The sequence below is a fragment of the Perognathus longimembris genome, chromosome 17 (assembly GCF_023159225.1).
Source record: "Perognathus longimembris pacificus isolate PPM17 chromosome 17, ASM2315922v1, whole genome shotgun sequence".
Classification (NCBI taxonomy): domain Eukaryota; kingdom Metazoa; phylum Chordata; class Mammalia; order Rodentia; family Heteromyidae; genus Perognathus; species Perognathus longimembris.
In genome coordinates, this window is record NC_063177.1 from 13,888,734 (window position 1) to 13,912,786 (window position 24,053).

At 49.4% G+C, this 24,053-nt stretch overlaps 1 protein-coding gene and 1 pseudogene across 1 annotated transcript in view; both read right to left on the minus strand.

Annotated features, from left to right (window-relative positions):
- Positions 1 to 1,798: 1,798 nt before the first annotated feature.
- LOC125365436 lies at positions 1,799 to 5,717 on the minus strand (annotated as a pseudogene).
- A 1,011-nt stretch (positions 5,718 to 6,728) lies between these two features.
- Positions 6,729 to 24,053, minus strand: part of Myo15a (myosin XVA) — a 51,336-nt gene continuing 34,011 nt past the window's right edge. The window contains exons 50-64 of the mRNA XM_048365491.1: positions 23,679 to 23,794; positions 23,353 to 23,425; positions 22,793 to 22,865; positions 22,501 to 22,574; positions 22,169 to 22,251; positions 21,422 to 21,552; positions 20,235 to 20,329; positions 19,939 to 20,016; positions 18,049 to 18,145; positions 15,758 to 15,918; positions 14,687 to 14,820; positions 12,237 to 12,370; positions 11,807 to 11,940; positions 9,703 to 9,843; positions 6,729 to 7,006 (exon numbers count right to left, since the gene is read on the minus strand). Coding sequence (XP_048221448.1) covers positions 6,905 to 7,006; positions 9,703 to 9,843; positions 11,807 to 11,940; positions 12,237 to 12,370; positions 14,687 to 14,820; positions 15,758 to 15,918; positions 18,049 to 18,145; positions 19,939 to 20,016; positions 20,235 to 20,329; positions 21,422 to 21,552; positions 22,169 to 22,251; positions 22,501 to 22,574; positions 22,793 to 22,865; positions 23,353 to 23,425; positions 23,679 to 23,794 — 1,626 coding nt within the window. The 3' untranslated portion in view covers positions 6,729 to 6,904. The remainder of the gene's footprint in view (positions 7,007 to 9,702; positions 9,844 to 11,806; positions 11,941 to 12,236; positions 12,371 to 14,686; positions 14,821 to 15,757; positions 15,919 to 18,048; positions 18,146 to 19,938; positions 20,017 to 20,234; positions 20,330 to 21,421; positions 21,553 to 22,168; positions 22,252 to 22,500; positions 22,575 to 22,792; positions 22,866 to 23,352; positions 23,426 to 23,678; positions 23,795 to 24,053) is intronic.

Genomic DNA, 24,053 nt, shown 5'->3' on the forward strand with positions numbered 1-24,053 from the left:
GCACAAGCTGGCCGCACGTCGTCAAGGGACCCCGCGCTCCCCGCCGCCGCGGCTGCCCGGAGCGGACGTTCCACGAGTCACGTCCCTCGGGCCGCGTGCGCGTGCGTGGTCACGGTCGCGGGCACGCGCACTGGGGCGGGGCCCCGCTCTTCCGGGTTGCCGAGGGAGAGGACCGCTTCTCGGAGGCGGGGGTGGAGATGACTCAAAGATAAATCAGCGGAGCAAGTTTACCACTCTGTGGATGTTTACTAGAGATGGTTCTAAAGTTTCCAAGCCGAGGGGAGGGCGAGAACAAAGGCGTGGCCCTGCCGGGAGGCTCCGAGCAGCCCCAGCAAATAGAGGTCTCTGCTGGGAACTTCCCAGGGTAAAGTCCGGCTGCTGTACTTGGCTCTCCCGGCCTCTGCTCAGGCCCCTTCCGGCCTCGCCTCCTCGGCCCACTCTCGGTCCTCACCGAGTCGCGGCGGCCTCGCCCGTGCACTGCCAGGTCCACAAACAGACCCGCTCCTCCTCTTGACCTTTGCCCTGGCCGTTTCTCCCACCCGGAACGTCAGTCCCTTTCTCTCACGTCCTTCGATTTGATTTATTGGGGCTCAGTCACTTCTGTCTAGCAGTTCTCCCAGATTCTGGTCTGTAAGATAGGGTAGAACATGAAGTACCCATCTCATAAGGTGAACGCGAGCGTGAAATGAAATCGTGAATATTTAAGCAGAGAAGACTCCCCATCTCCAGGCTGGGACTCACTTTCCCTGTCCGTATTACTGAGGGTGTGGTAACTTAACAAGATTAAGCTAGCAAGGCTCGTGGGATGAGAAGCCAGCCACGGTCACTGGCTACCTACTTAAGCCGTAGCAGCCAGGTGCAGGGCAAATGGAGCAGGCTTTTGAGCTTTCCTAGTGCAACCCCGGGGGGTGCAGCTGGTGAAGCTGGTGAAGTTGAGGAAGAAGAGCAGCTGCAAACAGTGAGAATGTGGCCAGTGGGCAAGGCCAAAGCCAGGTGATCAGTCCTATCTAAGCCATACCCACCTGGGCAGAGCCCTTTACCTACAAGATGGGAAAATAGGGGGAGGAGTGGCTCTCCACAAGCTCAGTGCACTTGAACTTCACTGCTTGCTAGAGAGCTAAGTACCCCAAGTCCACCCATCTATACAAAAACAAGAATCTCCTCTAGGTTGAGGCATATATCCACCTCACACATACACATACACGTCAAAGCTTTCATGTGTTTCTCCCTCTGTTTGTGTACTGTACCAGGGCTTGAACTCCAGATTCTCAGTTTTTGCTTTTTCATAGTTGGCACCTCTACCACTTGAGCCACACCTCCACTTCTGGCTGTCTGCTAGTTAAGTAAAGGCAAAAGTCCCCTGGATTTGTCTGCCTAGGCTGGCTCCAAGTTGCAATCCTCAGATCTCAGCCTCCTGATTAGCTCTTTATATGCTTTTCTTTGGGGGAGGGGGTGTGCACAGCACTGGATTCAAACTCAGGGCTTCCACTTGCTAGACAGGCACTCTATCGCTTGAGCCACGCCCCCAGCCTGACCATCTGCTCTATAGCCAGAGCCCTCTACTCTCAGATGCTCTGTGGGAAAAAAAGCCAGGCTACCTGGGCTTGTATCTTCACTAAGCTGCATAGTGACTGTGTGAACTTGGGCAAGTCCTTTCACCTCTCTGGGCATCTGTTTCTCTATGTATACAATGGTGTTAATGACAGTGCTCATCTTATTGAGGTATTTTGAGGATCAAATGGGTCCGTATATACACATGACCTGGCACATAGGGCCCCCCAACATCCGTTTGCATCCCACAATGGACATAAAGATGATCACTTAGAAAACACTTTTCCCAAAGTCTCTGTTCTTGCTCCCTATTGACAAGAAAAGAAACAGAGAGGGGATCCACTTCCAAGTAGCTTGTCACACAGTGACCCACTTGTATTCTAAAACCCAAAAGACCTCTCTTCGTCTTCATCCTTTCCTCCCCAAACATCACAGGTGACTAGGGAAAGGGTTTCTGGGTAAAGATAGTGTATACATTTCTCACATACCACTCCATGACATTTTGAGAAATGGAGACACAGCAAGGAAATCTCCAGGCAGCTCTTTTGGAGGCAGCTCCAGTAGGCTCTTTTGTGGACCCTTGCTAAACCAGGCACTAGGATTAAGGGTAGAATCCCAGGAGCCATTTTAGGCAAGCCACTGGAAGCCATACCACGGTGGCTGTGGCAATGTGATCAACAACACACTTTCTGGCCTCTTCTCTTACCTCAGCCTGCTCCTGGGAAAGCCACCCTGGAGCAGTGAGGCAAAGCTGAACAGCTTTGGCATTTGTGTCAAGGGCTCCTTGACCCCTCTGTCCTGGGGTGGTCTGATGGATCCAGACTCCTCTCCCAAGTTATCAACTCCCCCCCCCAGCAGGGTTCATGTCAGAGCCTCCTAGCCCCCTTTCCTCCCTCCACAGCCTCTCTGGTTCCTGCAGTATAGCCATTCCCTCCAGTACCCACCCTAGAAGCTTGCTCCTCCCCTACTCTCACTGGAAATCTCCCAGGGCTCCTCATGACCTTGGGATGGAATCCTAAATCTATAATGAACCCTGCCACTGGCCTCCTAGGGACTACAGCTTCCCTTTATTGCCTGCCAGCTCTCACTCACAGGGAACATCTAGTTTGCAATTATCCAGCAATAAGCAACTCCCAGTGCCTGGCACTAATACTTTCAAAGCAGTAAATGGCTGAGTAAACCAAGCCTTCCCCTGATATCATGCACGACTCCTGGAGTTACATCCCATCCACCTCTTCATCCTCATGCTTCCAAGCCTATGAATTCCTCAGCCAAGCTCACCAAAGCATCAACACTCTCACCACATTCATTTAGTTATTCTTTTATTTATATGACAGGTATTAAAGGACTTATTCTGTTATACACTATCCTAGGATAGGCATTCCTACCCCACCTTCAATCTAGGGATACCAACAGGGAACAATTTTCTCTCCTAGGACTACTCTTGCCTTTATTTTTGTTTTCTTTGAGACTTCTGAATGTTTTATTAAAGTCAGGCAACAAGGACCAATCAGGGGTTTTCTAGCTATGATGATGAGTGGGAAGCTGTGGGAACAGGCTGGACTGTATCCTGGATGATTTTCTCTGACCAGTTACTACTGTCCAAGGAAAGAGGCCATGAGGTCATCTGGCCTCTGACATTTCATTCTGTAGGCCTCCATTTCCTCCTTTGTGGGCTCCCAAGTTTCATATATGCTGTTGTATGGCCGTTTTCTCTCACCAATCTTCATGATCTCCTTGACGGGGAACAGGGGCTCTACGTCCTGGGGCTTGAATTCAGGGCCTGGGCACTGTCCATGAGCTTCTTTTGCTCAAGGCTAGCACTCTACCACTTGAGTCACAGAGCCACTTCCAGTTTTTTCTGCTTATGTGGTACTGAGGAATGGAACCCAGGACTTCATGCATGCTAGGCAAGCACTCTTACCACTAAGCCACAGTCCCAATCCCGATTCCTTTTTTGACTTCTCATGTTTCTTCTTTTTGTTATCACAGTGCTTCTTTTTCTTCTTCTTCTTAGTTTTTCCTTTTTTTTTTTTTTCCAGTCCTGGGCCTTGAACTCAGGGCCTGAGCACTGTCCCTGGCTTCCTTTTGCTCAAGGCTAGCACTCTGCCACTTGAATCACAGCGCCACTTCTGGTCATTTTCTGTATATGTGGTGCTGGGGAATCGAACCCAGGGCTTCAAGTATACGAGGCAAGCGCTCTTGCCACTGGGCCATATCCCCAGCCCCGGTTTTTCCTTTTTTTTTTTTTTTTTGTCAGTTCTGGGGCTTGAACTCAGGGCCTGAGCACTGTCCCTGGCTTCTTTTTGCTCAAGGCTAGCACTCTGCCACTTGAGCCACAGAGCCACTTCTGGCTTTTTCTATATATGTGGTGCTGAGGAATCAAACCTAGGGCTTCATGTATACGAGATGAACACTTTACCACTAGGCCATATTCCCAGCCCCTTCTTAGTTTTTCTCCACGAGTGTCTGTGATTTCTTTACCAACTCTTCTCCAGCCTCATCACTTATCACACACTCCTTGGAGTTAGCAGTCTCCTTCCCAGCTTCTCCAGTGCAATAGGAATACTTGAAAAAAAGAGTGTCAGCATTTGTATCCCCATTGGCCTTCTTTCCAATAAGGTCCCCAGATGTGTGTGTGTGATCCTGAATCTTCACAACCTCCTCATACTTGGAACAGGCACCGCCCATTCCTGCCCCTTGGTGACAGTGCATGCCTCCAGTTCTCTACATAGTCTTCTATCAGGGATAAAAACAACTCAGCTGGAGAAGAGCTAGGTGCTCTTGGCTGCCATACTTTTCCAGGATGCTTTCTTTCTGGTGTTCTTTGAAGTTCTGTTTTTATTCTGGAGGACTTATACAACAGTTCTAGTTTTATAGGATCTTCCTGCCAGTGCACTCAGTTCTGAGCCTTTGCCATAGGCCTCCCAGGCAAACAACTGTGTCTGAGCCATTGAAATGGTATCTCTTATGTATCTGATGAAGTTATCTCCTGCACAACTCACCTCGTCAGGATTCTTGCATGCATTGGCATAAGGATTTTCTCTCATTGCTCTAGTTTTTGGATCATAGTAGGCAGAATTTGGATCTAAATTTCTCAAATATTTTGCAATGTCTTCTTGAATCCTTAGATTCTGGACCATAATGTGTCTCTTAGAGTCAAAATTCCGCTCAGGCATGTCTATATTGCCTGCGTATTTATCTTCGTCCTCATGTTCACTGTTGTCATCTTTTTCTGTCTGAGAATTTGGTTCTTGTTCTCCCCCCACCGGTGTTTTTGAGAATGAGCTCGCTGCACTAATTTTCCTGAGGCTAATTCTTCTTGTATTTTTGGGCTTTCAGTGTTCATTTTGCCAGGTCAACTTTGGCATGGTCTCCCACAATTTTCATGTGTTCCTCTGGATTGTAGCCATTCCAGTGATCTCTCTTCCTGTCATAGTCAAACATCAGCTGAGGCTGGACATGCTTGTCTGGGGCTATGTTAATGCTGGTAAATTTGGCGCCAATTTTCCTGGTCCTTCTCATGCATCAGGGTCCCACAGTTCTGGCAGGTGCCTTTGTGGTGCTTGGTGGCTATGGAATTGTCTTTGATACCCCTCTTGTGCCCTTTTCCAGATGAATTGAGCTGCTTTTGTTCCTTTGGTTGTGGCCTTTGATGCTTTAAGGTGGGTCTTTTCGATAGATCGATGTATCACAGGTACGGAAGAAATATACTAAGGGATGTGTGGGTTTATATCTTTTCCTTCTTTGTCCACTTCCACAGGAGCATTACCCAGTTTCTGCTGTTCTTCTAGCTCCTTATTCTCCCTCCATTCCTCATGGGTCATCTTCTTTGGTTCCTCTAAACTGAATTCTTTGAACCCCACAGGGGTGTGGCATTAGCTGTATCCACAGCTGCCAACAACATGGTGAACTGGCTTCCTCTGTATTAAAAAAGTAGAAAGTGTCAGGTGTGGTAGCACACCTACAATCCTGGTCCTCAGGAGGCTGGCATAGGAGGATTGAGGGTTTCATGCCAGTCTGAGACTACATACTGAGTTTAAGGCAGCTTGACCTACACGGTGAGACTTCAGTCCCACTGCAGTTATCTACAGAACCACCCAACAGCAGACAAGTAAGTCAAGCCACTGATGTCTACTTCCAGGTTCCTGCCTTCTCCCAGCAACCACTGCCATAGCTTCTGGTCCAGTGATGCCTGTTCCCTAAAGAGCACTTGGCAATAATGCGCTTTTGCTCCAGAGTTAATGGGAGATTTGAGATGCTTTTTTCCCTGATTAACTCCTGGTGGTGAGGAGAATCCGTTGTGTCTCTTTGCTGTCATGTTTTACATCTTTGCTTTTATGTCTTTGCTTTCTGGCTGTTAAATGGGAACATAGCATCTTCAATAATTGGTGCTGGGAAAAGTGGGTATTCATATGCAGAAAACAAAAAGTAGATCCCCATTTATCACCATGCACAAATACCAACTCCAAGGGGATCAATGTCAGACCTGGAACTTTAAAATTACTGCAAGAAGGAATAGGAGAAACACTAAAACTCACAGGCATAGGCAGAAACTTTGAAGAGTCCCAGGGACACAGCAGATAGGAGAGAAAACTTGCCTCTATTCTTAACAAACTCCTATGTATCCTCCAAAACCCATCTCCTATGTACTATTCTCTAAGAAGCCCTTTCCAAGATGTCTTAGTCCCTATCTCTGTACAGGATTTATCCAGATAGTGGAGGCACCTCACTCTTAAAGCTTGTGTGGCCCATCCAGGGAATTTGGGGTCCAGGGAGTGTAGACTGGGGGACAGGAATCTGCAAAAAAGAATAAGGACAGATGTGTCAAAAGGCAGTGAGTCAGCCCAGCTATGACTCCACCTTCTGCTGCCTCTTTCAGGCTTCTTTTTCAGTAACTCACTGGCTCTGTGGAGGAGCTGCCTGGCACACCTTTTTGCACACAGAAGTGACTGGGGGTGGTCATAGCACAAGGTGGAACACCTGAGGAGGATGGATACATGGGGGCTGGGATGTGGAGCTGGGGCATATCTGAGCATCAAGTCCTGAGTTAACCAAAGGCCCTGGAGGAGGGCGTTCCCCTCCCAAGAGTCAAGGCAGCATCTGCAGCAGGCAAATGGCAGAAAGCCCCAGGTCTTGCTTTCTGCACATCTTGGACCAACATTTGAAAGTTCCTTCTGTTCTTTGACTCCAGGACACATCAGCAATTCTCTCCCAATTCTGGGTCTGTTCTCTTGGGTTTTGGGGAGATGGATTGTTCTTCCTGGCTCCTTAAGTCTTGTCCAGGGTTGAGGTCCTTGTAAGCAGGGTCACTGGCTCAGAAAGGGCAGCAGCTGCAGGGCTGGCAGCAGCCTCAGAGGAGGGTGATCTCACTGGGGGGCAGAGTGAGCCTCTTCTCCCGGGCATTGAGCAGGTTCTCCACATGCACAGCTACCACTCGACACAGCTCCAGACCCTGCCGGGGACACAGTGAGAATCTAGACCACCTAAGCCTTGTTCAGCATTCACATTGGGGTGGTACATGCAAGATAGCCTTCGCGCAGGGACCCTCAGTGTGGGAGAAGGGATGTTGGGCTCTGGGCCACAGCAAGCAGAGGACTGTGGCTGGCTCTGGTGCCTGTGAATTGTGTGGTCAGCACCAGTTACTTCACTTTTCTGAGTGTCAGTGGCCTTATATGTAGGGGCTATGTTTAACTGCTTAGCAAAGCTGTGTAAAGATTCAATGAGATTCTGTTGTACATAGATCCTGTAGATTTTAGAAACAGTCCAAGGCACAAGGGGAGTGGCCTAGTATACACAAAGCAGACCCAAAGCTCTGAGTTTGATCTCCAGTAACCCTTCCATTAGTCTAATCAATAAAAGGCAACTGGTCTAATCATGTGTCACTATGGTGTCTACCTCAAAGTTCCCACATGGAGCAGGGTAGGCATTGTAGGAAATCAATTTTTGAGTCTGGTTCTTAGACTAAGGCCAGTGCTAAGGATTCTCCCAGGGATTTCCTGGGTAACTGAAGCTACTTCAATAGGGACAAAGTGATGACAGCATCACTGCCTGTGCCAGATCTCATCCTGAGAGCTGCCTTCAACCCTTAAAGTTGTCCTTAAGAGACAGCACTGTGGGCTGAAAATATGGCCTAGTGGAAAGAGTGCTCGCCTTGTATACATGAAGCCCTGGGTTTGATTCCCCAGCACCACATATATAGGAAACAGCCAGAAGTGGTGCTGTAGCTCAAGTGGCAGAGTGCTAGCCTTGAGCAAAAAGAAGTCAGGAACAGTGCCCAGGCTGAGTTCAAGCTCCAGGACTGGAGAGAGAGAGAGAGAGAGAGAGAGAGAGAGAGAGAGAGAGAGAGAGAGAGAGAGAGAGAGAGAGAGAGAGAGAAGCACTGTTACCCCCATCCTGCAACTGAAAAGGCTGAGGCCCAGGGTCAGCCCTGGTCCAGCTAGCCAGAGCCCCAGCACTCCCAGCTGGTATGGGGTAGAGTTCACACCTTCATGGAGAGAGGAGGCCCGAGGCATCATCCCTGTTAACTAAACAGTGTCTATGAGGGCTGGGATGTAGCTCAGTGGCAAAGCGCTTGCCTAGCAAGTGCAACATCCTGGGTTCAAACCCCAGTACCAAAAAAGAAAAGACAAAAAAATACAGTTAAAAAAACACAATCAAACAGTGTCTATGAGATGGGGTCCATCACAATAGAGATGGTTTAGAAAGTTTAAGGACCAGATTAGGGGAGGAGGGACAGGGAGAGAGCTCAGACTCAGCAGCTTGTAGAGACCATTCAGGAGAGAAGGCATCATGAAAGAGCCAAAGAATGAGCATTGTGGCAGGTACAGGGGTATGAATTGAGGGAAGAGAACAGAGAGTTCTGTTCTGGGGTGCAGGACAAGTCAGGAGCCTGAAACTGCCAAGAGAAATGGATAATTCCTGGCAGATGTGGGCTGAAGTATAGTGGGAAGAACACTGGAGAGCCTGGGCCCAAGTCCCTGTCCCCAGTGGTAGGGATGGTGCAGTGGAGGCCTCTTCTCTTCCCTAGGGAATCAACCTTGACACAGAGGGCAGGGTTCTGGGCCCTGGTCCCCACAGGGGAGGTAGAAAAAGGTAGACATGTTGGTTTTAGGAATCTAGTGCCCTCCCTCCCCCATGACTTTTTTTTTGTCATGGGCTTGAACTCTGGGCCTAGGTGCTGTCGCTGAGCTCTTCTGTTCAAGGCTAGTGATTTACCATTTGAGCCACACTGCCACTTCTGGTTTTCTGGTGGTTAATTGAAGATAAGAGTCTCATGGACTTTCCTGCCCAGGCTGCCTTTGAACTGTAATCCTCAGATCTCAGCCTCCTGAGTAGCTAGGATTGCAGATATGAACCACCATCACCCCGCACCCCCATGCCTTTTTTTTTTTTTTGCCAGTCCTGGTGTTTGAACTCAGGGACTGAGTATTGTCTTTGGCTTCTTTTTGCTCAAGGCTAGCACTCTACCACTTAAGCCACAGCACCACTTCCGGCCTTTTCTGTTTATGTGGTGCTGAGGAATCGAACCCAGGGCTTCATGCAAGCTAGGCAAGCACTCTACCACTAAGGCACATTCCTAGCCCCACCACCATGCCTTTTTTTTTTTTTTTTTTGGCCAGTCCTGGGCCTTGGACTCAGGGCCTGAGCACTGTCCCTGGCTTCTTCCCGCTCAAGGCTAGCACTCTGCCACTTGAGCCACAGCGCCCCTTCTGGCCGTTTTCTGTATATGTGGTGCTGAGGAATCGAACCTAGGGCCTCGTGTATCCGAGGCAGGCACTCTTGCCACTAGGCTAGGCTATATCCCCAGCCCACCACCATGCCTTTTTAAGGACAGCCATAGTCAAGGAGGCACAGGACCAATGGGCATCATTTTCCCTAGTGTCCCATGGAAGTCCATCTTCTTTAACTGTCGCCAGTCCCCCCCCCCCCACCTCCAGGCCCCATCAAATGTCTCTGGTTCGCAATCTGGGCTCTTTCTTACAGTCTCACTGTCAAGCAGGTTTCCTTGGATGAGCCATGATGACTTGCGGTTCTGTCCCCAGCACTGGATGCTCCCTGGACCACAGCCAGGCCCAGAGAAAAGCCCAGTGCCTGGAATGAGGAACCTAGGGCCTGGGGGATAAGGCTGGCCAGTGACACAGGGCCCACCTGCTCCAGCTGCAGCTGCATAGCACGCTGGGTCGCCACATCGCCCAGCGCGATCTCCACATAAGGGTAGCTGGAGTTGGCTGTGGGCCTCTGGGTCCGTGTAGACTGGATCTCCTTCAAGGGGAAATTTACCATCAGCTCCTGGGAGTGGAGGAAGAAAGGCCAGAATCAGTCCCTTCCCTGCAAATCAGATCAGGAGAAGGTAGAAGGCCATGGATCAAATCCCAGTTCCTCACGTACTTGCTGTGTCACCTCAAACAAGTCACTCAACCTCTCTAGACCTATTTCCTCGCCTGTGCATTCAACAAATACTGATGATGAATCTATAGTGTGCCAGACACGACTATGAATGCTTAGGATATAGGGGTATAATGGATGCTGTTAGTGCCCTGTCACATCCATGCTGCTTCCATACGCTTTTTTCAGGATGCAAACAGACTCCATGCAGGAAAAGCAAAAGCAATGGAGAGTTGGTGTCACAGGAAGAAGCTTTTACTACTGACTGGTGGGGAGTAGTGGGTCCTGGGACCACCTTTCCCCCAGGAGAGATGAAATACACAAAGGGTATGTTAGAAGCTGTCTCCAGCTGTCCCAGGTGGACTGGCCTTCAGCCATGTCCATGCCATGTCTGGCAGTTCTCATATGTACCCTCTCCCTGCCTGTCCCACCTCCTACCTCCTCTAGTGTCCCGCTGGTCACCTCTAAATAAGCCATCAGCCCTGGAATCCTTGTGTCAGCTTTTGTTGTTGTTGTTGCTAATTTTGAGCTCTGGGCCTGAGTACTCTCCCTGAGCTGCTGCTTCTACTTCTTCTTCTTCTTCTTTTTTTTTTTTTGCAGTCCTGGGCCTTGAACTCAGGGCCTGAGCACTGTCCCTGGCTTCCTTTTGCTCAAGGCTAGCACTCTGCCACTTGAGCCACAGTGCCACTTCTGGCCGTTTTCTATATATGTGATGCTAGGGAATCAAACCCAGGGCTTCATGTATATGATGCAAGCACTCTTGCCACTAGGCCATATTCCCAGCCCCCTGAGCTTCTTTTGCTCAAGGCTAGTGCTCTACCATTTGAGCCACAGCGACACTTCAGGCTTTTTCTGAGTAGTTTGTTGGAGATAAGAGTCTCATGGACTTTCCTGCCTGGGCTGGCTTCAAACCACAATCCTCAGATCTCAGCCTCCTGAGTAGTTAGGATTACAGGCATGAGCCACTGGCGCCCGGCATCAGCATCCACTTGTGGGAGAAAAAACTAAGGGGATTATAAGTCCTATTTGTGATAGGTTGTGTTATGTCCCTCCAAATTCCTATGTGAAATTACAGTACATTGACCATGACTATATTTAGATGTAGGGCTTTTAAAGAGGTGATCAAGGGGGGCTGGGAATGTGGCTTAGTGGTTGAGTGCTTGCCTAGAATGCATGAAGCCCTGGTTTTGATTCCTTAGCACTATATAAGCAGAAAAAGACAGAAGTGGTGCTATGGCTCAAGTGGTAGAGTGCTAGATTGCACTGAGGCCTTGAGTTCAACCCCCAAGACTGGCAAAAAAAAATAAAGTGATCAAGAGACTAGGGGAGAGAGAGTGGTTTGCCTTACACTCATAAAACTGGGTTTGATTCCCAGAACCACAAAAAAGTAAAAGAGAGATGATTTAGTTAAAATAAGGCTGTTGCAGTGGGCCTTAATCAGTTATGGCAGCCTCCCTTCTAACAGGAAGGCTGGGCACATATAAGGACTACAGGAATATGCACACACAGAGGAAAGGCCAGGAGGCCATAAAGAGAGGTGGCCATCTACAAGGCAAACAGAGGCCAGATAGGCACCCACCCTGACCTTGGGCTTTCAGCCTCCTTACCTTGGGTGAGTTGCCCAAACTATTGTATTTGGTTCCATAGTTTGAACAGGCTGACACTGTCTGCGGGCTTGGTGTGGCTCTTACCTCACCTCCCACCTTCCCTTCTCCCCTACAGGGCCAGAAGAGACTTGCCAGAGATCACATATGTGCTAAGAGGTCAGTCTGGGCCTCCATGGGTGCCGCTACCCCAAGAAGAAGTAGGAGACTACAGGGTAAAAGGGACAGGGGAACTGCAGGCAGGCCAGTCTAAGGCCGCTCACATGAGTCTCAGTGCTGAGGAAGTTGAGGCCATTATGGTTGACGGCGAGAATGCAGGGGGCTGGCACAGCGATGTTGCTACAGCTCTGGACAAAGAAGAAGGAAGAGCCGAACATAGGAAAGGCACTGAGGAGGCCTGTGGTGAGGAAAGGGTGTTACTGTGAGACACACAACAAGACAGCAGAGGCCCTCTTCCTTCCCCTCCCACCGCTCAGGCTTCTCCACCTCCCACCTGCAGCTCCTGCTTCTGGCTTTCTACCCTGTCATCCCCAACCCCAACCCAGGGGAGGTCTTCAGGAACATATTAGGTAGATGGGCGGCTCAGTCAGCATGAATTCGAAAAAGTTGCCTCTACCCCTTCCCTCCGAGACCCCTAAGGAGAGCCTCCCACCCCCAAACCATGTTCCCAAACTCTCTATGCCCAACTCTCACCCAAGAACTGGGCACGGGCCTGGTGGGGACTGAGCGCCTGTGTCTGCTGCCGGTGCTGGCTGACCAGATTGAGCCAGGCTGCGCCAGCCGTTGTATGATAAAGCTGGGCTGGGGTGTACTCTTGGACCTCTCGCCTGCATATGGGGGGACAGGAGGTTTGAGCACCCACCCAACTCTGCATCCCCACCGCAGCAGGTAAAGTGCAAAGCAGATGTCATAGCTACACCCTCCTGGAAATCTCACAGAGACTCAAAAATCTCAAAAAAAAAAAAAAAAAAGTAAAAACTCAATGATTATTTTAAATCCAGGTTAGAATGATAGCTTTAGGAGATTCTTTGTCTTCTTGTTTACAATTATGACATAAAGAGAGCTTTAGATACAGTTTCCAATGGCTCACACTGCAATCCTAGCTACTCAGGAAGCTGAGATCTGAGGTATATGATATGGGGAACTAGCAGACTGACTGCACAAGCATGTCTGTGGATTTAGCCATCCTCTGCCAAGCCAAGTGGGAAAGGGCTAAGGGCTTTGCAAAATGTTCCCCAGCACCAGACTTCTTACACAGAGTGCCGTTCAGTTATTTTTCACCAAATTCTACTTGTATTAACATGGGATGGCCTTGTTATTTCTTTTGTTTTGTTTTTGCCAGTCCTGGGTCTTGAACTCAGGGCCTGAGAACTGTCCTTGGCTTCTTTTTGCTCAAGGCTAGCACTCTGCCACTTGAGCCACAGTGCCACTTCTGGCTTTTTCTATATATGTGGTGTTGAGGAATCAAACCCAAGGCTTCATGTATACAAGGCGAATATTTTACCACTAGGCCATATTCCCAGCCCTGGCCTTGTTATTTCTATTTTTAAATGAATTAATAAATTTTTGTTGTGGTTTTATTTTTTAAGGTGGTGTGTTCTCACTATATTTTTCAGGCTGGCCTTGAACTGTTTGGGCTCAGGTAGGTCCACACTTTAGGTGTGGACCACCATGTTAAGTTAATTATTTTTTATTTTTTGCCAGTAGTGGGACGTGGACTAAGGGCCTGAGCACTTTCCCTGGCTTCTTTTGCTCAAGGCTAGCACTCTACCTCTTGAGCCACAGCACCACTTCCAGCTTTTTCTGTTTATGTGATTCTGAGGAATCAAACCCAGGGCTTCGTGCATGCTAGGCGAGCACTCTACCACTAAGCCACATTCCCAGCCCTAAGTTTAAATTTATGAGTAATGTTTTTTTTTCCTCAGGCTAGGAATGTGGCTTAGTGGTAGAGTGCTCACCTTGCATGCATGAAGCCCTGGGTTCGATTCTTCAGTACCACAGAAGCAGAAAAACTGGAAGTGGCGCTGTGGCTCAAGTGGTAGAGTACTAGTCTTGAGCAAGCTTTTTGCTCAGGGACAATGCCCAGACCCAGAGTTGAAGCCCCAGGAATGGCAAAAAAAAATTTCTCAGTTTTAATATTTAAATGCATCAATATCTATACTCTACATAAACACAATTTGAGGTCCTATTTTTATTCTTTCTTTTTTCTTTTCTTCCATTTTTTTTTAATGTGTTTGTGCCAGTACTGGGGCTTGAACTCACAGTCCTGCATTCTCGCTTGGCTATTTTTGCTCAAGGCTGATGCTTTACCACTTGAGCCATACTCCATGTCTTTTTTAATGTGTGTGAGGTCGTATTGAGATAATTGTATTTGCTAGGAAGGTGCTCTTCACTTTTTTCTTTTCTCCTTTCCTTCCTTCCTTCCTTCCTTCCTTCCTTCCTTCCTTCCTTCCTTCCTTCCTTCCTCCCTCCCTCCCTCCCTCCCTCCCTCCCTCCCTCCCTCGTTTCCTTCCTCGTTTCCTTCCTTGTTTCCTTCCTTGCTTTTTGGTTGCAGTGCCAAGGATGGAACCCAGAGCCTCACCCATGCTAGGCAAAGTCTCCCACTGAGCTATGCCCTTTATCCCTGGGGTCGTATTTTCAAGAGAGTTAAAAGGTCTTGAGACCAAAAGTTTAGGTGTGCCTGATTTACACTGTGAGTACCGATCATAACTTTGAAAGTATCAGTGCAGGCTAACTCCCCCAAACGAACTTAATGAATCGTGCTGGATATTGAGGTTGCTTTCAACCTTTTGCTGTCATGAGCAATTCTGTAATAAATATTTTTGTGGCTGAATCTGCATAGTTGTGTGTATTTCTTGGACCACTTGGTATGTGTGTCCTGACAGTTTTATGTCTTTAAATTTGTTCTGTGCTATAGACAGCAGCTGGAAGCAACTTGTCATGAAAGGGAGGTAGAGTCTCAGCCCCTATGGGGACTGGGAGGACTCCAGCCCCAAGGCCAAGACAGCCTCTTCCAGACAGCCTCCCTGGTGCCATGGGGAGGCTGAGGGGGACTGGGGTGGGCAGTGATGAGAAAAGTGAGGAGTAGGATGCAAAAGCATGGGTGCCCGTCCTTCTGACTGAGATGGGTAGACGGTGCTCACACACTGGGAAGGTAGAAGTGATCCTTGGCGCGGTGCTGCAGTGAAGCCAGCTTGGACACCTGCTGTAGCTGCTGCTCACTGGGGTGGCTGGCCGGCACACTGCAAAAGAGGCCTTTCAGGTAGTCAGGCAGGACCTGCAGGGAGCAGTTGCATGAGATGCTTTCAGGCAGGTACACACCAGGGCATTCACTGGTAGAGGCTGGAGACAGACAATTATAACCATGCCAGTCATATCTCTTTGTGATAAGATGGTCCATGGCTTTTTTTTGGCATCAGAGATGGAGCTGGCAAGGCAGTAGCCTTCAAGGCAATGAAATTCCTAACATGGAAAAGTATAGGTTGGTAAAAGCAGAGCACAAACTCTATGGTGTGCACAGGTGTTCAATAGAAAAAAAAAACTTGCACCAGATTTTTTTTTGCCAGTCCTGGGCTTGAACTCAGGGCCTGGGCACTGTCCCTTGAGCTTCTTTTGCTCAAGGCTAGCACTCTACCACTTGAGCCACAGCACCACTTCCAGCTTTTTCTATTTATGTGGTACTGAGGAAGGAATTAACCCAGAAATTCATGCATGCTAGGCAAACATTCTACACTAAGCCACATTCCCTGCCTCCCCCCTTTTTTTTTGTCAGTCATGGGGCTTGAACTAAGGGCCTGGATTCTGTCCCTGAACTTTTCTGCTCAAAGTTAACATTCTACCACTTTGAGCTACAGCTCTACTACCAGTTTTCTGGTGGTTAATTGGAGAAAAGAGTCTCACAGACTTCCCTGTCCAGGTTGGCTTTGAACCTCGATCCTCAGATCTCTGCCTCCTGAGTATAACAGGATAACAGGCATGAGCCACCAGCACCCAGCTTGTATTTCTTGAGGAGATGGTACAGGCTAGGCTCCAACAGCGACACCGTGTGGCCACAACAGTGAATTGGCTCATTCCATACACAATGGCTTAAACTTTGACACCAGTTCTCCTAAACCCCAACTGTGGCATTTGTGGTGTCTGACTGCATGGACTACCCCTTCCTCACACCAGCCCACAGGGTCTAGGGCAGCAAGGGGGATGCTGGGTGTGCTGACCTGGTTGTAGTGCATGGTCACATATAGCTCATTCTCGAACTTGAGCGGCTGATCCCAGAGCACTCGCCGGAACCAGAGCATGTATCCACCATCCACCTGTTCCATCTCCGAAGCCACGTCCAAAATGTAGGCCCGGCGGCTGAGTGGGCACACATGCTGGCCTGTTAAAGTGGAGGAGGAGGGCTGAATGAAGCACACTTGTGCACATATGTGTACCTGTGCAGAGCAAGTGTGCAAACCTCAACCTGTCAGCCAAGCAAGGTGTCAGTTTGAGCACACCACTTCCCCGAGGCCACACCTTCCTCATAAACTCAGCAGGGAGGCAACACCATGAGGCATAGAAGTGTTGATCACCACATAGGGGAATAACTGCAACTCAAAGGTACAAGTGATGTGCCACTTTTCCCAAGGAAGGAGCTCAGGAGTGTCTTGGAGGGCAGCCTGCCTGGGTCTGGAAAGGACCTTGGATTACATTCAGGGAAAAGCTGGCTCTTTCCCGGAGGTGGCTAGGGACAAACAAGTATAACAGGCCTCACTCAGCTCATGACAAGCCTTTCTTCCAACTTCCTTCAGAAGAGACCCATCACTGGACACCTGGTTATGGGAACAGAGTGGAAAGGCTGGGGTCTAAGCCTAGGAGAGAAGTGCAAGATCTTTCTCTCCTGCACTGATATGTCTTCACCATCTCACCCCTTCAGTAAAATTCTTATTAGAGAAGGGTGGCTTGGCATGAGACTGAGAGTTTAGAATACTGCGACTGACTAGAGGGCCTTCTTCACATCTCCACAGTGTGACCCTGGGTAAGTCACTTATCTTCCAGAGATGTCCACAGCCTAATACCTGGAGTTGTGACTTTCATAGCAGAAGGAATTTTAATCTGGGTGGGCCTATTAAGAGACAGATAGGATCAGAGTCAGAGGAGAGGTATGGGGATAGAGTGAGGAGAAGCAGCATTGAAAGAGTCTACACTACTGGATTCAGATGGAAAAAGGAGCCAGGAGCCAAGGGCAGCCTCTAGAAGGTAGGAAAGGCAAGAAATGGATTGTCTTCTAGAGATTACAGGAGAAACACAGCCCTGACCACATTGTCCTCCCAGTACTTTTGACTTTAAGAACTACAGGACAATAAATCCATGTTGTTGCAAGCCACTGAGTTTGTGATAGGTTGTTACAGCAGCCAAGGAAATGAATACTGCCTTTCCTGGTCTTGGTTTCCTTATCCATAAGTGGTAATGATAATAGTCTATACGTTTGTGGTGGGAATTAGATTATAGTGTAGCATGTACAAGGCCCTGATTTGATCTACAGTGCTACAAAAAAGGAGAGAAGTTTATAGTTATATATAATATTAATATATTATACGTAATATAATATTGATATAATAATATATGTGTGTGTGTGTATGTGTTGTCCCTGAACTTTTTTGCTCAAGGCTAGCACTCTACTACTTTAAGCCACAGCTCCACTTCCAGTTTTCTGGCAGTGAATTGGAGATAAGAGTCTCACAGAGACTTTTCTTCCCTGGCTGACTTCAAATCACAATCCTCAGATCTCAGCCTCCTGAGTAACAGGGATTACAGGCATGAGCCACCAATGCCCAGCTTATAGTATTATGTTTTAAACTGTGCCTGGCACATAGTATCTGCTTGGTAAGTGTCAGTTATGAGGACCATCTGTTAGATGCTTCCCCCTCCCCTATGTCCCTGCTGAACGTGGCAAATCGGGCTAAGGGCACACGGTCCAAGATAGCATGGAGAGGACTGGCTGGAGGTGGTGGGAGCTGACTAGCTGCTGGAGGGAGGCAAGACCATGACCTAGAGGATGCATGCAGCAGATGGGGCTTTTTTCCTCTTGGGTTCCAGGAGCCCTCAGGAAGAGAGCCTGGTGAGAACTTTGGCAGCCCTTGTGGCACCATGAGTATCTGCAGCAAATGCTAGCACTATAGGTTCCTGGAGTCTGGGCCTATGGATGAAGCTTCCTAGGATACAAGGATCTTGAGGACAGAGTCCTCTTACCAAGAAGGGCTGGAGGGGCACTGAGGGACAAAGGGAGGAATCAAAGAAGGCCTTGTCTTCCATTAACTCCTAGTTCAGAAGGGAAAACAGACAAATGTAAAACAAAGAATGGGGTAGGGAAAAGGCACAGGGGCTCAGAACAAATAGAGGTTCTTCCAAAGGGGGATCTAGGGCTTCCTGAAAAAAGTAGCCTTCAGAATGGGTTCAGGACCCCCACGTGGCCAAAAGCCTGGTGGTAAGAAAGAGCCAGCATGCTTAGTCCGGGGGAACAGCTCACCTTGGTTGGTGACGAGGAAGATTACGTATTCATCGAAGGCTTCAGGACGCGTCAAGGCCATCTCAGAACAGATCTCCTCTACCACATCCAGGGCCACCTGGGCAGGGCAGGAGTGGTAAGGTTGTACCAGCCAGATCTGTCCTCTGTCCTCAGCCCACCCAAGAGGTGAGTGCAGTTGTCAGCTGAGCCACAGAGGCACAGGACCTCTGAGGCCTTGGAGAATGAGCTCCATGTGGGTAGAAGATGCAGTTTCTTTTTCCTTTGATTTTGTCTTTGTCCCTTATTCACAGTATAACCCTGAGCTGGAGTCTTAACATCTCAGGGGCTCAGCTGGCTCTTCTGAGAAACAGTCATTCCTCTATATCCATGGGAGACTGGTTTCAGGACACTCTGCAGACACCAGAATCTAAGAGTGCTGAAGTCCCTTATATAAATGGTGCGGTATTCGCATAGAATCTAAACTCATCCTTCTTTGGCCTTTATTTTGAAGCAGTATTGGGGTTTTAACACGAGGCTCTGGACTGGGAGTGTGGCTCTGTGGTAAAGTGCTTGCCTAGCATGCATGAAGCCCTGGGTTCAATTCCTCAGTACCACATAAGCAGAAAAAGCCGCAAGTGGCTTTGTGGCTCAGGTGGTAGAGTGTTAGCCTTGAGTAAAAAGAAGCTCAAGGACAGTGCTCAGGCCCTGAGTTCAAGCCCCAGGACTGGCAAAACAAACAAACAAAAGCCTCACAAGGCCCTGTGCCTGAGAGGCTAGCATTCTACTTGAGCCATGGCTCCATTCAGGCATTTTGCTATTTCTTTCTTTCTTTCTCTTTCCTTCCTTCCTTCCTTCCTTCCTTCCTTCCTTCCTTCCTTCCTTCCTTCCTTCCTTCCTTCCTTCTCCTCCTCCTCCTCCTCCTCCTCCTCCTCCTCCTCCTCCTCCTCCTCCTCCTCCTCCTCCTCCTCCTTCTTTTTCTTCTTTTTTGCCTGTCCTGCAGTTTGAATCCTGGGCTCTGTCCCTGAGCCTCTCTGTGATCAAGACTAGCCCTCTACCACTTAGCCAAAGCACCACTTCTGGCTTTTTCTGTTGAAGCAGTACTGAGGAATAAAACCCAGGGCTTCATGCTTGCTAGACAAGCACTCTATCACAAAACCACATTCCTAGCCCCTTGCTGGTTACACACACACACACACACACACACACACACACACACACACACACCCCACAAATCATTATTATCCTGTATTATCTCAGGAAGCTGAAATCTGAGGATCACAGTTTGAAGCTAGCCTAAGCAGCAAAGTCCATGAAACTTATCTCCAATTAGTCACCCAAAAAGCTAGAGTGGAGGGCTGGGGATATGGCCTAGTGGCAAGAGAGCTTGCCTCGTATACATGAGGCCCTGGGTTCGATTCCCCAACACCACATATACAGAAAATGGCCAGAAGTGGTGCTGTGGCTCAAGTGGCAGAGTGCTAGCCTTGAGCAAAAAGAAGCCAGGGACAGTGCTCAGGCCCTGAGTCCAAGGCCCAGGACTGGCCAAAAAAAAAAAAAAAAAAAAAAAAAGCTAGAGTGGAGCTGTAACTTAAGTGGTAGAGTGCCAGCCAGCTTTGAGCAATAAAAGTAAGGGGCAGCACTCAGAACCTGAGTTCAAGCCCCAGAGCTGGCATGCATACACACACACACACAAATCTGTGTGTGTTCAGTTTATTTTCACTCAGAAGTTGGTCGAGTCTATACATTGTAAAATGGGTAAATATGGAGACTCAGCTGTAAGTTCCTCCTTGTGGAGCTGTGGGAGAGCCCACGAGGGCCTCAGGACTCTTGGGCATCACTCTATAACCACCCCTTCAAGACTGGGGTGCGCCTGACCTAGTGCCTACCTGCCGGTAACACTCCTTCACTTACAGTGCATGTTTTGATTTTCAAGTGGCGTTCCAGACCTCCAGGAAGAAGAAAGAGCTGCCTCTTGGAACTTCGGCCTGCCTAGGGGTAGGGAAGAGGACAGGAATGAGAGGCTGGGCCGGCCCTGGGATCTGGGAAGCTGCTGACCCCTCTCATGGGAGACCCCAACCCAAGGGGTCCCAGGTATGCCGGGGCAGTGATTTTTCTGCACCTGGGCCTCATAGGACCTATCCACACACCCCAGGCAGGACATGCAGAGGAGTGTCTGGGCAGGGCTATGTCTCCCACTCAAGACTTACCAACATAGCCCGGAGCTCCATGCTGCTAGGGTGCTCCAGACGACCCCCAAAGCGCAAGGTCTTCTGAAGGTTCTGCTCACAGGCTTTGGCAATCCCTATGGAGGGCAGGCAGTCAAGGCCTTGTCCAAGGTCAGCAATGGAAAGAAAAGGCCTCTTCTTGCTCTAGCCAGGAACTCCCTGTATTCTTTCCACAAATTGTGGAAGAGGCATCCAGCCTGCCCCATCTGACATCTGAGGACATTGGGCTAGTGAGGGGCAGTGACTTGTAGAGATCAGGAAGGAACTGGAGTTTAAGATCTGAATTCAAACCCATACCCCAGGTGGTTATGGCCTCATCTTGCCCTGGGCTACCTATGAGCCTAGAAACAACTATGAATCTGTGTTGTTGATTGCTAGTTTCCAACAGGTTTGGGCTGGCATGACAGTGCAATGTGCCTGCCATCCAAGACCCCCCCTGTGGTGCCAGTGCAAAGGCCTGACTATCAGTGCTCCATGTCTCTAGGTTGACCAGGCTCTCATCCTGCTGCAGGGAGGGGCCAAGAGTTCTAGGGTACATTTTGCTGTCTTCCCCTAACTGGGAGCCCTTCCCCGAGGAGCTGGCTCCATTTATCTGTTGATCAGGGAATGTTTGTTAACTGAATCAAAGAATGATTCAGAGTCAAGGAGAGTGAACTACTTTATATTGTACATGGCTGTCATCACTATAGGCTGACTAGAGGAGCTCTAGCCTTTTTCTTAGGGTCCTCAGGGTTGCTATGGAAACAAGGCTGAGAACCAGCCCATTTTCCTCATACTGCTAAGGGCAAAGGCTGAAACCCTGCCACTGGCTTGGGGCCCACTGAAGATCCTGGCAGCCAGAGAAGCACTTTTTTTATCATCCCCACCTCCTCCACCCCTTCTCCTTTGTGCCACATACTCCTACCTCTGGGCCTTTGCATCTGCCCCTCACTCCACCTGAAAATCCTTTCCACACAATCACAAATCTCCTCCAGGAGGCCTTACCTAACCTCGCCCACCACGAGCTGACCCACTGCATGTTTCCTTTGGGATCTCCATGAGTGTTTGGGGAATTGTTAACATTAGTTAGTATTTCCCAGGTCCCTTTGAAAGGCAAGGCTTTCTGGGTGCCTGTGGGTGCCTGCTCTGTCCCCATGCGAGAGGCATATCACCACTCACAGGCTCCTTACCCTGGAAAGGCAGGCCTGGAGTCCAGCTCACATGTTGAAGGAAGCGGAGGAGGTGAGGGTAGAAGACCTCAGAGCAGCTGTAGTAGGCAGCCACGATGTACAGCAGCCTCCAGCCTCGCTGGCAGCTATCCCTGGGAGCACACATACATGGGGCCACATCACAGAGGGCCAGGGTGCCTGGCTCGGGGATGAGCATAAGATGACCAACTGGAGTTCACACCAAGTGTTAACCAATCAGCACGAATCTCCTTCATCCACTGTTCTTGGGCCAAGGATGAGCTGGCTGGATATGGGGATCTTTGCAGCTTTCCTTGGGCTTGTTGAGCTGGAGAAATGTTTACCAGAGCGGTCACTTTGCTAAGCTGTGAGAAAGACCACTTGGGGGATGAAATCAGCACAGAGAAAAGCAGGACCAGGCAATGGAAAAAGCATGCTTCCTAAGGACACCTGGATCTAGCTATGCCTGAAGCCATATATTCACTGACTTTTCTGTTGTTTGAACCAACAACATCCCTCTTTTGTTTAAACCAGCCCTGAATTGGGTTGCTGTCATTGTGTTCAAGAATTTGAATTTAGACACTAGCATTGCCATTTTACAGATGAGGGAACTAAAGCCCAGTGAGCAAAAATGGTGTGTCCCAGACCAAATGATCCTAAGAACACGGGAGTGGAGAGAAAGGTAATAGGGAGGATGTGAGGAAGGCCGAACATGGACACTGTGAGTGGGGGAAAGCCCAGATGACTCACTGCTTGGAGCTGGTGTTGTCAGTAATCTGCTTTATGATCTGGCAATAACATTCATCTCGCATGACCTCATGGTCCTCGCAAAACTGAAAGAAGGTAGGCAGGGTCACTTGCCAAAGTCATACCAGGAGCTAGGCCACATACCAGGTACAAAAGAACAAGAGGAAAACTTGGAGATAGGCCTGGCATCCCTTCCGTCCATGGCCCACTCCCCATTCCTCTTTGGGTTACCAGAGAAGCTTCCCAAACCCAATGTCTGGCTACTCCAGCTGACAGATGGGGAACGTGAGTCACAGAACAGAAAGGGAACATGGGGCATCATCATCTGTGCTGACCTTCAGGAGGGTGCAGAGCACATCCAGTTCAGTTTGGCCCTTCAGTGGAGCATCTCCCATGAATCTCATGACAGCTGTAGGAAAGACCAGTCCTATCAGACCACTGACCACCAGCTGCCTACCCCAGGGGCCAGTCCCTCCCTGGGAAGTTGTCACCACAGTCATCTTCAGAGTATTCAATGTCTGAGTTTGAAGAGGGGAAGAATCTGAGCACAGAGAGGAGAGGAGACAAGCAGGTTTCACACAGTGCTACACTCCACAGTGCGCTGGCTACAGCTCCCAACATACACACCTACGAACATGTCAGTGGCCATTCTGTTGAGGCTGCTGTCACTGAGTTCAATAAGGGATTCCTGGAGTGGTGTCTGTGAGGGGAGGAGGGAGGCCATGTCATGACAGAAGAGGGTCATATCCTGCTTTCAGGCTCTTCTCCTCCTCATCCTTTCATCCTACTAGGGCTTGAATTCAGAGCCTCTAGCTTGCTAAGCTGGCACTCTACCATTTGAATGATGCTTCCAGTCCTGCTTTTTGCTATTATTTTGGAAATGGAGTCTTGCAGACTTTTCTGCCCAACCTGGCTTTGAATCACACTATCCTCCAGATCTCAGCTGCCTGAGTAGCTAGGCTTACTGGTGTGAGCCACCTGCCTGAGCTCCCAGGCTGCACTTTGACAGAAAGGGCCCACATCACAACAGGAAAGCTAAACTCAACAGCAGATACATATGCTCCTGGGGAAAATCTGGCCCATGGCTCCCGAGAGCTAGAAAGTGTCACTAAAGACAGAATTATTTGTCCCAGGGATCGTGCATCACTGCTTTACAGATGGAGAAACTGATGCTCAGGACTGGACACCTTGGTGAAGCAAAGCATGTCCTCCAGGGTTCTGGACTCCCGGTCCTCCTTGGATTTCAGCCTGAGGCCATCCCTGCAACAGGAAGTGGGTGCTACTGACCAGGCCTGCCTCTCAGTCTTTGGCCACAGCAACCTCCAAGGTGGGAATGTTCCCGACTCACTTTCTGGGACCTCTCCTGGAGGGGACCTCTCCTGGAGAGGCCCTCACAACTGGGCAGTCCCTCACCCCACCAAAAGTAGGGCCTTCTTGCCCCACAACTGGCAACTTAAGAAGGCTGCAAGAAGTCCCAAAGAGTGTAGGAAACAGGATTGGGAACACCACTCACTGAGGTCGCCTCTGAGGGTCTCGGAAATACTTCTGTGCAAACTCAAGTATCGTATATGGTGGGGGCGCCAAGGGGTCTTCCCCACGGTCGGCGGAGCGTGCCCTGATTAGGGGACCCTGTGGGAAAAGGACCTTGTAGGAAAGTTCCTCGGCCACAGCCCATCTTGCTCTCCGCCCCAGGCTAACTCAAGGTAACCCCTTCCGGACCACCCAGACTCTCGCAAGCAGCCCACCCACTCATCTAGACTGGACTCGGTCCCAGGGGCCTCCTCTGAGCCTGCCACGGGCCACGCCCACAAAGCGGTCCCTGCCTGGGGTTATCCGCATTTGACCCGCCCCTCGCTCCTTAGACCCTCCGCACGTCCCCGGCTCATTC